Raw genomic sequence first — 13472 nt, 5'->3', positions numbered from 1 at the left:
ATACAGTTAAGTAAAAAAAAAAAAGCTGACAAGACCTGAAATCAAGGGCTCATTAGAGCCAGGAAGTCTGTCATCACTGCAGAATAAATTCTCACACACAAAGGATGTGACCTCATCAGATGTGAATAAAACCATTTCCTTTAATATAAACAAAAAACAACAGATGTCTCATGGAGTCAATAAAAGGGAGAGAAAAAAGGAAATAGGAAGAATGAATAAATAAATTATGACCAGATTCACGGTAATTTAGCTCTAAAACATAAACATAAGATAATGAGAATAAAATGGGTCCTCACACGGCTTTTGATGCTCGTGCCCTAATAATGATAATAATAAAGAGAATGATAATAATAAAGAGAATGATAACAATAATAATAATAATAATAATAATAATAATAGTAATAATTCCTACAGTTTTAATAGAAAAATAAATAAAAAATCTGATTTAGATGTGAATTAGGACCACATATAAAAGTGACCCAAAAACAAATTTAAAAGATCAGATTTTGTGATTTTTGCTCCTCATAATAAATAAATAAATGAATAAATAAATAAATAAAATCAGATTTGGACCAATTAAGTCTGCAGTCTACACATAAACTTGGGCCGCAGTCTAAAGGCTAATTTATGCTCTATGTTAGACACACATAATAAAATATTTTAGGTAATTTTAATACCAATTAGGCCCTTATTTTTAGATCAGTTAACTCAATGCCTTTAAAGAATTTTTAAGGATTGTGGAAATCCTGTACATTATGTAGAAGGTTAACCACAGATGATTACTACAACATTTTCATTACACATTACAAGATTCCATGACTTTTCAAGAAACTTTCAGTCATTTTTATTAATTCGATCACTTTTCCACGTTTTTCATGACCGTGGGAACCCTGTATATATTTGGCCGAAAGAGACTGGGGCCTGGGTGAGAGAGAAGACCCACCTGTGCCGAGTTTGGCGAACACCTGCATGGAGTCGTCAAATCTCTTCTGACAGAACAGATTGAAGGCATAGAGATTCTGGATGTGGTGTATCTGCTGCTTCTTATCACCATCTGAATCATCCTTCATCTTCTGGCAGAAAAAAAGACGAGAAAAGAAAAAAAAGCTTGAAAGCTTGACAAGCTGACAATAACAAAAAAATAAAGCCGTGAGCATTTTACTGTTTCAGTGTATTGCCCCTAATCAAAATAAGTGATTTTGTGCTCCATTCCCTGAACTAAAGCAGCACTTTAGAGAGTTTTAAGGAATGAATAAATGAGTGGTCCTGCTGCTCACCGCCAGCTGAAGTGCCAGCTCAAACTGCTTGTCCTGAAGAAGCTGCCGGATCTGGCTGGCTATTGACACAGGCACCAGGCGCCACACAAAGTGGTTGCTGGCAACATACACAATATTTTGCCTGTGAACGATAAGAGGAGAAAACAAGATTAGAGAGAATAGGCTGGAACAAAAGTGTTTTCTTTGTGAGGAGGAAATGACATTATCAGTATCGCTATCTTGAGAAATAGGAACCGGGACCTGAGCAGTAAATCATCCATGATGTTCTTTTAAGGATGTTATTCACAGGAAACAGAGTGCCAGACATCACTAAAGCCACCAGTTATCATTTACTTATTTATTTATTATTAAATCTGTAACTTTAAGCCTGGAGATTTACAACAGCCGTTGCAGGCTTGTTTTTACCTCAAAAATACTGCATACTGCACCATGTTGCTGCCACCATGACATAAAAAATATTTGCTTATTTCCTCCTTTTGACGTGAAATATTTCTAATTAACAAGATCTTTTTCACATTATAACAGATATTCTAAAATATATTTTTATACATCATCATCATAACATATTTTCTTGTTATTATTACATGCCAAAATTTTGTTTTTACAAGAACCGTTTCTCGCTATAAACAGTGTATTATTTTATCTCAATATCAGAGTCAAAGTCAAATAAGGATTTGCCAAGAGGGTTTTCACTCACAATAAATTGATTTTTGATGCAAACAATGAACACAAAATAAATAAATTAAGAGGAATAATAATAATAATAATAATCATAATTCTGCAAAGTACTGCAATACTCAAGAACTTAAATATACAATAGACAAAGTTTCTATAGAAATATTGTAGAGATACTTTAAACAGTACCATAAAATAACAAATATGTACAATGTAGCTGTTTTAGAATAAGAAAACTAGCTTTGTGCAGAGATGTGTGATAACGATTTGTAGAGAATGTGCAAAAGTTCGAAGTAGAGCAAATATGCAATGTGAAAAGATAATAGTCCAATGTGTGCATTAACGTGATGCATATAGATGGTGTCCTAATGGTGTCAAAAAACTTAAAAAATGTTACTAAAGCAAGAAATATTTGTCATTATAAGTTGTTATGACAGAGGTATAAATTGGCATGTTGTAAGAACAAGCCATTTTAATATGGCAACCCCCAGTTCATCATATGCAAACTCTTTTGGAGGTGTAACAATGCAGCCGACATAATATAAAAGGTCAGATGTACGGATTAAAGTGAACAGCTAATGTTCACAAAATCTGTTTATGCTATAGCTTGGACAGAATTACGTATTCTAACTGCAATTTGCAAGTGTGCATAAGTCCTTTGCAAGAATACGTTGTCAGAAAATCTCAGAGAGTTTGCAGTTTACTAAACAAAACTTCACAGAAGACTGTCTCACCCTGCCGAGGTGATGAAGCGAGGTCTCTGCAGCTCCACGCTCTGCACCAGTAACCTCGGCTCAAACGTCCGGATCTCCACGTACCGAGGGAGAACAGCTATGATGTATGGAGGCTGGTGCTCTGAGAACAATTCAGGAGAGGTAAGAGTGTAAAACTTTGTGTCAACCAAAACCGAACTGCCCTGAGTATAAAACATCACAAATCTTCTGAAAGTCATCAAATATCTGTGGATGTACTGTACATACAGGAGTTGTACTGAACTCTTTAAGGGGGAAAACAGATATATATTCGTATATTCTTAGAGATAAAATAAAAAAATAAATATTTGCATTATTATGGCGATAGAGAAAATCAAATATTGCGATATTTTTTTTACCAAATAACTCAATAAAATGTTGCAAAAATGTTGTGGTAATATTGTGGAATTGGCTATTGATGCTTTCACTAAATATTTATACAATTACATTACTGTTAAATAACCATCACTTTTGTGGATTTAACAGTTAAGTGGGTAAAGACAAATTATAGGATAGTTCGAATAGTGTGGTTCGGAAAGTTCAGAAAATTACATAACTGTAATGGAGCCTTTAAAACCAGGAAAAGACAACATTTACAGTAATAGTTTATCAAAATCTAAGTTGATATCTAGTTTCATATCACAATATTGATCTAATATTGATGTAATATTGATATCTGGCCCCGCCCCCTAAATTATTTTTGTTATTACAGTTTTTCCTTTATTCAACGTTTGACAGAGAAGAGGCAGAGAGGAGAGAGAGAGCTACGACATGTAAAGGTCCTTAGCTGAAAACGAAACAGGGATGTTGTGGTTTTGTGGCCTGGGCTGTCACCATTTGGCAACAGGGGCACTTCTACATCTATTTTGGTACTGAAAGCACATATTTAGCTCCAATTTTTTATTACTTATACATTATCTAGCCTAATTCACCACCCATGTTCTCACTTAAAGGTGGAGTTTGCAATTCCTGAGAAATACTGTTGATATTTTAACTCAATAACCAAACAAATTCACTTCTCCTGTCGTAACTACTTCATGGCCTTTCCCTTTTCCTGTGCATGAACACAGCACAAAAGTGTTTTGCTGTGTTCACACTGGATGCAGAAGTGCCCCAATATGTTAGGTGTCACACAGTCGCCCATCAGCAGTCGCCTGGCCTTTTACACCACAAGCGCGTTTCTCTGCACCAGTCAGCAAGCCTTTCTCTTTCTCTGCTCCTTTCTAATTAAACAGAGATCTCTTGTCCCTATCCCACTGTCCTGACTTGCTTGTGTGTCTCTAGCTGTGTGTCTGTTGGTCTCTGTGTGTCTGTTTGTCTCTCTCCCTTTATGTTTAGACACAACTGAAAAGCAATGTGAAAACGCTGGTTGTATATTTTATCATTGTTTTTAGAATTACATCATGTATGTCATACCTAATATATCCTTTATATTGTTCATGGGAGTTTTTATTATGTTTTTCTGCCTGATGTGCTCTCTGCTCACAAAAAAACATACAAACAAACAGACAAAAAAAAAGACCTTTTCTGAAGTCGATGTGACGTCTTCAAATTGCACGTTCTGTCAAACAAGCAGTGCTTCAGTTACAATGATGAAAACAGTGAATCCACACTCTGGAGAAGCTGATGACTTGACAGCATATTTGCTTGAAAAATGTGGATAAATGGCTACTTTTCTGTCGATCCATAATGCAATGAATTGTTTCAGCTGTAACAATGATTGCATGTTTGATGTCTTTCCAACCTAAACTCTGTCTTGAGAAAAGGTGCGTCAGTTGTGATTATGGAGTCCTTGAGGCTAATGGGGCAGGAAATCCAGCTGGAGAAAGCCATCTAGACGGGCGCGAGGTTGGACTCTGGATATGGGACAGACTGCGCCCACAGGGCAGAGCCCAGGGCCTCTACTCCAGCCACAAACAGTTAGGTCAGTCCGTTAGATGCATTCAGTGACCAGCACTCATCCTCTGAAGATGCACGCCAAAGCCACAATGTTGACTATATCAAAACAAGGAAATTGGAAACTGTATGAAACCACTGCTTGGAGGCTTCATTTCCGCTTCATACTGTCTCTGACTGAATTCCAATGAGCTCAGAGAGAAGGACCTTTAAAACAATGTGAGAGCTCATCTGCATCACTTCTGTCACAAAGCTCATTAGTAACCCAGATCTGCCGTGTCTTAGTCACGGGGTAAAAAATCTAAAATTATGTTTCCTCTTTCGACATGTGGAAAACAGCAGCACGACTCAGACAGAGTGGAAAGAAACAGTCTGCACAGGGGGAAGGAAAGCTTGAAGAAGAGGAAAGAAAAGGCAGACAGCGGCTGGATGACGATGGCAGTATTTAGGCCAAATGCTTCATCAGGTGTGGAGCAGGTTTGATCATATAGCACTGACTGGATATAAAACAATCGTCGTGACAAGATGAGAACACACTGTGCTGTTACAGACGGAGTCAACCTACATACCAGCCTGTGAAACCAAACAGCAACATACCTGACACTTAATACAGACGCAGCTCACGATCAACAGAAAGGAACTGAAACTTCTATCAAATGATGAAAAATTCACCAAAGAGGAAGACTGATCTTGTGCTCACAGTCATGCTGAGAGAGCTCCAATTGTGATGTTTCAGACACTGTGTTTTCTAATTTGTGGCACATTTTGCACCATCCACTGAAACTATGACAGCCAAAGTCTTTACAGCAGTATGTCTTCCATCCTGATGTGCCAAAATGCCTCAAACCTGTTTCCTTGTTTAATGTTGAGTTGAGTTTTTGAGTTTCTGTCTTTTGCCAGCTCAGCTGCGTATTAACATGGGCATTTAGCAAACAGCAAGCCCTATCTTACACCCCGCAACAACGTGGCGTACAGAACAGCACAACTGTTTTTGCAGTTGTCATTTTCAAGATCAGCGCCTATGTTGTATAAGTAGCAAATGTACTTGTGCCCACCTGTGCGCCCAGGAGTATGTAGGTCTTAAAATTACATGTGATCAGCCCCATTGTTGGCATATTCCTATTTAAAGGAAGCAAAAAGCAATTTTTCCATTGACCAACAAAAAATAGACTAGACCTAGGAGATATTAGCTGGAAAACAAATTGGGGCCATGGCATGAAGTCTCACCTAGTCCACATTCAAAGTGGATAACAAAATCACTAAAAAAAAACCAAAGAGGATTACACATTTTTCTAAGGTTTAGCCCAGGTGCTTTTCAAAAAAGAGGGTTAAACAATGTACTAAATGTGAGTCTGTGAGTGTTAAAACAAATCAGCACAGACAGAAATGTCTATTTAGGAGCTTCCTGTACATACAAAAATGGGGGATAGACTGATTTTCCCTGAAAACAACAGAGGAGACATTTGTTTATAATTTCCGTATATTTTAAACACTTAATGATGCCAGGAATTAGTTCAAAATTACTGAATTACAAAATTACAAAATGAGGTGTATCACTGACCACAAGACCCATAAGCCACTGGGCCAATCACTTGTTTTTGATTGGCTCTGTAACCTGAGAAGCTTGTGAGTGAACAAAGGTTCTCATTGGCTATTACAGGCTATCGAGAAGCTCCTATATGCTCAAGCAAGGTGTCATCAAAAGGTCAGAGTTCAAACACTATTCTGTTACCTAGGAGATGGCATATTATGAACATTTGAATCATTTTAACAGTAGTTCATGGACATCTATGGATGTCCTCTAGAAAAGAAGGAAAGCATAACCTGAGAAAAACTGGCTGTTTAAAAGTTGTGTCAAAGTTTTACTGTTTAGAACGAGTGATAAAAAAGCACAAAACAAAATAAATCAAAATTAAGATGATGCTGTTTTTCCCTGAGTGAAATCGAATGGCAGGGGCACTTTGACACTTTTTGGCAAAACATCTTTTGTTGTATCTCCACATGGAGAGCTGAGGGAGGATTTTTGGCTCTTGTTACTCAGCGTGTGTGTGTCCTTTTGACTTTGCTGTCAGTTCCTATTGGTATCGAATAGCAGTTAACTCCAGCAAAGACATCCAAAGTCATAAAAGAATAGAAAAAAGAACAGAAACAGCGACTCACACTGGGTATATACTTGTTTTCCATATAAGCAGATATAAAACACCTAACTGAGTGTAGAACAACAGAAATGTTGAATATGGAAATGTCTTCACAGTATTAGATGTTTCTTACCCATTGCTATAGGGATGTCTGTCCAGTTCAGGGCACACTTCTGGGTGCAAACGCCCTCTTCGTTTAGCACTACAGTTAGATCATCCTGGCCAACAGCCACCTTCCCATCAGCCAGCGGGGCAACCAGAGGCTCCAGCTGTTTCCCAGTGGGGAAGAGCTCCTTGATGGAGCCACGGCCATCCATCTGATTGACAGGAGAGATGATTCAAGTGAGTCACAAGAACCTATTAATAACATCTCACAAACTTTGCACACAAGGTCATTTATGAAGTGCTTCAGACAAACAACAAAACAACATTAAAAAGAAGCTGATTAGACTAGCAATAACACTAGCAAACATTTGTTGATAATAAAAATAACAGGAGAAAGTTAGAAGCCCAAAATAAGCACACAAAACCCAAGGAGAACAAAACAGACAGGAACTAATTATACAACAGCCTGCTTCCAAATTTTTCAGAAGTGGTATGAAAAGACGATTTTAATAGAACACTTCACTCGCAACATGATCGTTGGTGCATTAATTAATCACTGCATGTTACCTTGAGGTTGGTAAGAAAACTTTGTTTTTCTCGCATATTTCTACAGTGAACTATAATCCTAAAAAGTTGAACATTATTCTTCTGGATTGACGTAATTAGGGTTAATTAACTCATTTATCCAGTCGTACATTCAGTATACACTTATACACCTTGTATATGTAAATGTACTTGGCAATAAAACCTCATACTGATTCTTTATGTCCCCCCAACATTTCATGCCATATTTCTCATTATATTTTTCATCGTGTTTTTAAAAGAAATCAAGCCTTTTTTCTCAGGTTTAAGAAGTTAAAATGTTTGCGAAAGGCTTCTAAATACAACGTAAGAAAACTGAAGTCAACCCAGTTGTGAAAGGGTTATAAAGCTCACCATGAAATAACACACTATATCGTTCTTGTTAGTATAAGGAGGGACTCTCAGGGATGAATTTTTCATATTTGAAGGATTATGGGTGGAGTTAAGTTGTGGGTAACTAAAGATAAGTAAAGCTGAGTGTAAAAAGCTTAGTGTTATCCTTTCCTGTGGCACATACCCGAATGAGGTAATAGTCCCGTTTGAAACCAACACATATGGAGTTTTCACACCAAGCCATGGACTTTGGAATATCTGGTGCACCAAAATCCCCCTGACAGACAAAAAGAAAACATTAAGATGATTAAAGGTGTTACAGGGGAAAAAAACACTCTAAACCTGGATCATACTGCAGTGAGTCACATCACAAATGTACTTTACTTTACCTGCAGCTCGTGAAACTCTCTGTCCTTCCAGTAATAGAGCTGGAGTTTCTTCTTCACTGCCACACACATTCTCAACCTTTCCTCTCCTGAGCTGGTTTGCTGAGGACAAAAATATACAATTCATAGCTTGAAATCAGGGAAAATATGAGCAGAACAAGGAAATTTGGAAACAAAAGTCATTGTTATGACTGTCTTACACTGTGCCATAAGATTGTAGGGGAATCACGTCAGTTTTTTTTGCGTGCTTTAGTGTGAAACACTTAGAACTTAAAACACACTGTTGTACAGACTTAAGTCTAAATGTGTCTTTCTGAATGCAGTGTAAAGGAAAGGCAACAAACTTGTCATGCACTGCATATCTGCATGTTATGGGATTTTAACCACTCTTGTGTTTATTTAGAGTCACAATATGAGTCCCACAGTCACTTATGTAAATATTGGACCCATTTGTGACAACCCTTCCGACACTCGAAAGGCATTTTTTCAGACAGACAAATCAGGAGAAAACTGCCTTTGTCCGAGACATGTCTCTGTTTTTGCAACACACGCTGCATTCGCGTGATGTTGCAAGGTCGTAGTTTCTGAGTTGTTGTTCTGACTTTGTTGTGTTCATGAACTTTGAGGTTGTAAAGTGGGAACAACATGGAAGCTACAAGGAAGATGGGCTGCATTTCAATGCTAGGAGTGTTTAAACAGGAGGTTGTCAGCTGTTTCCAGTTTATTTGTATTATTACGTATTGTCACTGGTCTCTGTGCTTTTTACTTTAACTTTTGTATCTTGTTTATCACAGCCTGTCCTTTGATTGTCCAATCTTTTTCTGTTGTCTGTGTTGCAGTTTTTATTGTGAAGCTCTTTGAGCTGCATCTCTTGTATGAAAAGTCCTCTATCATTTAAGTTTATTATTATTATTATTATTATCATTATTATTATTATCATCATTATTTAAATTTTTCACCATTTTCTGACATTTTATAGACCAAACAATTAATCAATTAATCGAGAAAATTAAACAGATTTACTGACAATGAAAATAATTGTTAGTTGCAGCCCTAGTCTGAATAAACCAACTCTCCCAAAGCTTCCTGGCCATAAATCAGCTTCTTATTAAGACACTGGCTTATCCTCTTCTTCTCTTTAACAGTCTTACAGTCTCACTTATAACTATGTGATTCTATAATTGCATACTGCACACGTCAAAAAGGCTCTCACTATAATGAGAATCAATATATATGAATGACTATGATTGCAGTGGTGCACAGTATCAACAGCTGTGACTGTAACTGACCTGCAGGTCACAGGCGAAGAGCGTGGCCCCTTTGGCTTTGGACACCACAGTGATCTGCTGGAAGGTCAGGAGGTCATGGACGTGGATGTTGTTCTCTGCAGGAGAAAAAGAGATTACTCTGTATCTGACGAGATAATGAAGACCAATGCTTCGCGTTGACACAAAAATGTTGCAGTTTCAAGGCTGAAATAGTTCATCAATAAAAAAAGGTGAAGACTAACCAGCATGATAAATTAGAAAAATGTAAACATTTATTAGGGATAGAAACTTACCAAGAAGGCTGACAAGTATTTTGTACTGTGAGACAACGTAAAGCTGTAGAAAGAGCAAGAAACCAGAATTAAAGGAGGTTTAAACAAAATCTTGTTCATTCTGATTTTAATTTTTTAAATTCTACAAAAGATTTATCTTTTTTTTTACTGTGTGACCATTTGCTGCTTTTAAAACACTCTGTATTTGTAATAATCCACAATTAAAACAAAAATTAATTAATTAAGTTAGAACGTAAACCCATACGTTTGTGTCCACAACATTTCCCTTTACAACTGGTTCAGCCGGAAGGAACGTGCAGCTTGATCTTAAAAAAACTGTTACAGGCAATTATAATGTTGAGAGCTGGGTTTTAAATTTCTATTTTTTTTTTCTAAATTGCATCGTGACATAATCTTACAAGCAAGAACTGTGGTACATTGAAGAATCATTTTTTTACCCATTCCTATTTTTCCTGAAGTTCTTGTCACTGTTCATAAGCATGAGAAGTCCTAATTGCACATTTAATTTGAAGGCTGATCTGAGCCATCTCAGTCTCATCAATAATGTTTGTGATTCCCAAACTCATGCCAAAAAAGGGAGTTGGCCATTGGCAACCGAGAGCCAAATTTAGAGAGGTGAGTCTCATGTTTGCTATCAGACTTTCCTATCATGAAAGATATACTATGCAGGATTTCCCTTAAAAACTATGCACAGACTCATACAGAAGTTATCCTCTATATTATCACTTGTGAGCCACTCTCAGCGTTTGGTGATGTATTTTTCTGCTGAGACTCTGTATGTGTTTTCTTATTTTCGGAGCTTGGGGTGAAGCTTTATATAAGGTTGCAACCAGGTGCAAAATTATAAGCAGCAGGCATCCAGGAGACAAAAAGCCGCAAAAACACAACTGTAAAGAGGCGAAATGCCAAACGAGACTGAATCTGGGGTTGACTTTTACTTTCACTTTCTCTAGTGAGTGTGTTTACAAACTGTAACTGACAATCCATTACACATGCAATAAAACCTTTGAAACCTGAGCAAATTGGTTTGCTTTTTTTTCTAAATGGCTAAAACAATACAGTGCAACTTGCCAAAACTGGCCAAAAAATTGCACGAAATTAGTAAAGTATGACAAGAAAATTACCTGAAAATTTGTTTAAAAAGGAGGAAAAAAATTACAGAAAACCATATATTAATTACTATAATTTTATATCACAAAACTATATTACAAGGGGAATAATGAATGAATACTTTCTTTTTTAAAACTTTTGAACACTTTCTTTTGGTCTGTCTTTTTACTTTTTTTCAGATAATTTTCTTGTAACTTTTGCAAATTTCCTTCTAATTTTTGGGTCATATCTTGTTAAGTTGCTCATCTCCTTCTCACCATGTTTTTGAAAGAAATCAAATCAGTTTTTCAGGTTTTTTATATGTTATGTTTATGGCCTAGGGAAAGGCCTGCTTCTTCCTCACATAATTTTTGGATTTATGCAGAGCTTAGCCTGTGGTCAACCTTAACCTCATCCTGCAGTCTTATCTACCTGCTGAATCTTCTTTGAGAAGTTCTTATTGGATTTTTCCAGAGTCACCTCGAACCGGTTGGTGCCTAAAGAGAAAAGAGGCATCAAAATGTTTTATATTAAAGCAGACAACAGTAAGTTGAAATGGTCTGCAAATACACAATGAACCAACACACACACCCTGAGATCAGTGGTGGAGGAAGTACCTGAAAACCACACTTGAGTAAAAGTACACATTTCTTGCCAGAAAATGGCTTTGGTAGAAGTTAAAATTGCATAGTTGAAAATTATTTGAGTAAAAGGCTTAATATGTTTTATATTTACTGGACTTATATTTTATGAAGATTATTTTTTGGGCTTTATTGGCCAGACAGTCTCTGAGTGAACAAGTGGGGGTGGGGTGGGGGTGAGGTGATAATCGAATATTATTTGAGTAAAAATCTCACAATATTTTATATACACTGTACCGAGGTACCTAAACGAATTTGATTTATATTTTATATCAAGATTATTTAATATATGGGGCACCTGCTCTACCAAGTGAGCTACTAGGCATCCACAAAATTTTATTTTAAGTTATTGTAATAAATATATACTTAAATAGTGAATGTAAAACTACAAGTAAATGCAGTTTTACATAATTGTTTTTAGAGAATTTTGACTTTTTTGGGGTGTTTTCTAATAGTTTTTAGGAATGTTTGGAAATTTTGAATAATTTTGAGTTTGGAGATTGGGTTTTTTGGGGGGCTGTTTTATAGTAGTTTTGGGGATTTTTGGTTTCTGGGATTTTTTTTCATAACTTTGAGTGTTTGGGGTGTTTTGTCTGTTTTGATTTTTCTGCATTTGGTGCTTTTACTTTTAATATTTTAAGTACTTATTCTTGAATATACTTACTTTTAATTAAGTAAAACTTTCAATGCATGACTTTAATAGTATGTTTACAGTGTGGAATTAGTACTTTTAGTCAAGAGAAGGATCTCAATACTTCTTCCACCACTGGACGGGATCTTCTTACCTGCATCCTTCTTTATCCTGTACAGAAGAAGATGTCCTGGCTTCGTCCCCACTAGCAGCCAGTCCTCTGCGGGAGGAAAAACTCAAGAGTCACAGTCCATCACTTCTCCAAAATAGGCACATTTCAATGTCAAATAACAAATGGGATAAATTAAGCGTCAACAACTAACCCCAGGCCGCCAAGCAGTCAATCTGAAGAGGAAGCTTCTCCAAAATAGGCACTGGTTCATACGCGTCGTGCATCTTGAAGCAGGATTTTTGGTTGATTTGCAGCCCGCTCTGAAGGATCGATCCCGCACGGAGGTGACGCCTGCCGGGACAACAGCTGACCGACCGACCGCTGATTAGTCTGTCAGGGTGGTCCGCCTTTACGGGTCGCCATTAACCGAAGCGGTAGCTCAATACTCGGACAGAAAAATGAGGAAACGTGTTTTGAAAGTCTGTTAACGCTATGCAGTTTGACTTGTTAGCCAGCTATCTCTCCGACCAAAACAACAGCTGATCGTTAGCCTGCTAGCTTACGAGTTAGCAACCAACGGCTACTGCCCCTAAACATTGTCCCGTCTCACTCCATATCAACCGAAACCTGAACAAAAGCAGCAACTGGCTCTAAATATAACAACAAACTGAACCGCTAACTAACTTAAAGCAGTTAGGAGGCGCTATATTAGCCGCAGCAGTTAGTTTTCGTTAGCTTCTTGGGACTTCCTCAGTTGTGTGTTGACGACGGCTGCGCGAGAGCTCGGGGTTTGACAGGCACGTGACAGAAGTCAGCGCACTCACGAGGAACGTATTAAAGGGGCAGTGACTTCGTTTTATTTATCTTTTTTTCTATAAAACTTTGTAATTCTTGCAATCTAGCAATGAGCTAAATAGCGCAATTCTTGCGGGAAAAAATATTTTTAAAAAAATAAAATATTGTAATTTTTTATTTCATTTTTTAGAATTTTGTTTAAAAAATCCAAAATAAAACTACCTTGTACTTTGTAAATTGTTTCATTGTTTTTGACTTTATAAAAAGTACAGTTTATCTAAGAAAAGTACGGGTTATTTTGGGGAAAATAATTGGAAAATAAGTATGAGGACTATTGTACACTCTTTTATTCATCTAAAAGCATTGCTTTTTAACATGAATATACTCAAAAAGTCAGTTTTTTCTTTTCTCTTTTTTTTAATTTTCACTTTTTTGTTTGTTTTAAGTACCTCTTTAATTGTAATTTAACTTGACAGTTAAATATGTTATTTAATCTATT

General features: G+C 36.8%; 1 protein-coding gene across 2 annotated transcripts in view; it reads right to left on the bottom strand.

The window, feature by feature from the left end:
• Positions 1–12977, bottom strand: part of vps39 (VPS39 subunit of HOPS complex) — a 40555-nt gene extending 27578 nt beyond the window's left edge. The window contains exons 1-11 of one of the 2 annotated variants that reach the window (XM_042500768.2): positions 12390–12977; positions 12221–12286; positions 11227–11291; positions 9706–9748; positions 9434–9528; positions 8148–8246; positions 7943–8035; positions 6872–7055; positions 2687–2807; positions 1278–1398; positions 944–1073 (exon numbers count right to left, since the gene is read on the bottom strand). In XM_042500768.2, the coding sequence (XP_042356702.2) occupies positions 944–1073; positions 1278–1398; positions 2687–2807; positions 6872–7055; positions 7943–8035; positions 8148–8246; positions 9434–9528; positions 9706–9748; positions 11227–11291; positions 12221–12286; positions 12390–12462 (1090 nt within the window). In that variant the 5' untranslated portion in view covers positions 12463–12977. The remainder of the gene's footprint in view (positions 1–943; positions 1074–1277; positions 1399–2686; positions 2808–6871; positions 7056–7942; positions 8036–8147; positions 8247–9433; positions 9529–9705; positions 9749–11226; positions 11292–12220; positions 12287–12389) is intronic. The other variant, XM_042500769.2, reaches the window with a different exon arrangement.
• Positions 12978–13472: the final 495 nt, after the last annotated feature.

Source organism: Plectropomus leopardus, chromosome 14 (genome assembly GCF_026936395.1).
Source record: "Plectropomus leopardus strain MGB_pleo_1.0 chromosome 14, ASM2693639v1, whole genome shotgun sequence".
NCBI lineage: Eukaryota > Metazoa > Chordata > Actinopteri > Perciformes > Serranidae > Plectropomus > Plectropomus leopardus.
Note: the sequence above shows the minus strand (reverse complement) of the source record. Positions and strands in the feature narration are given on the sequence as shown.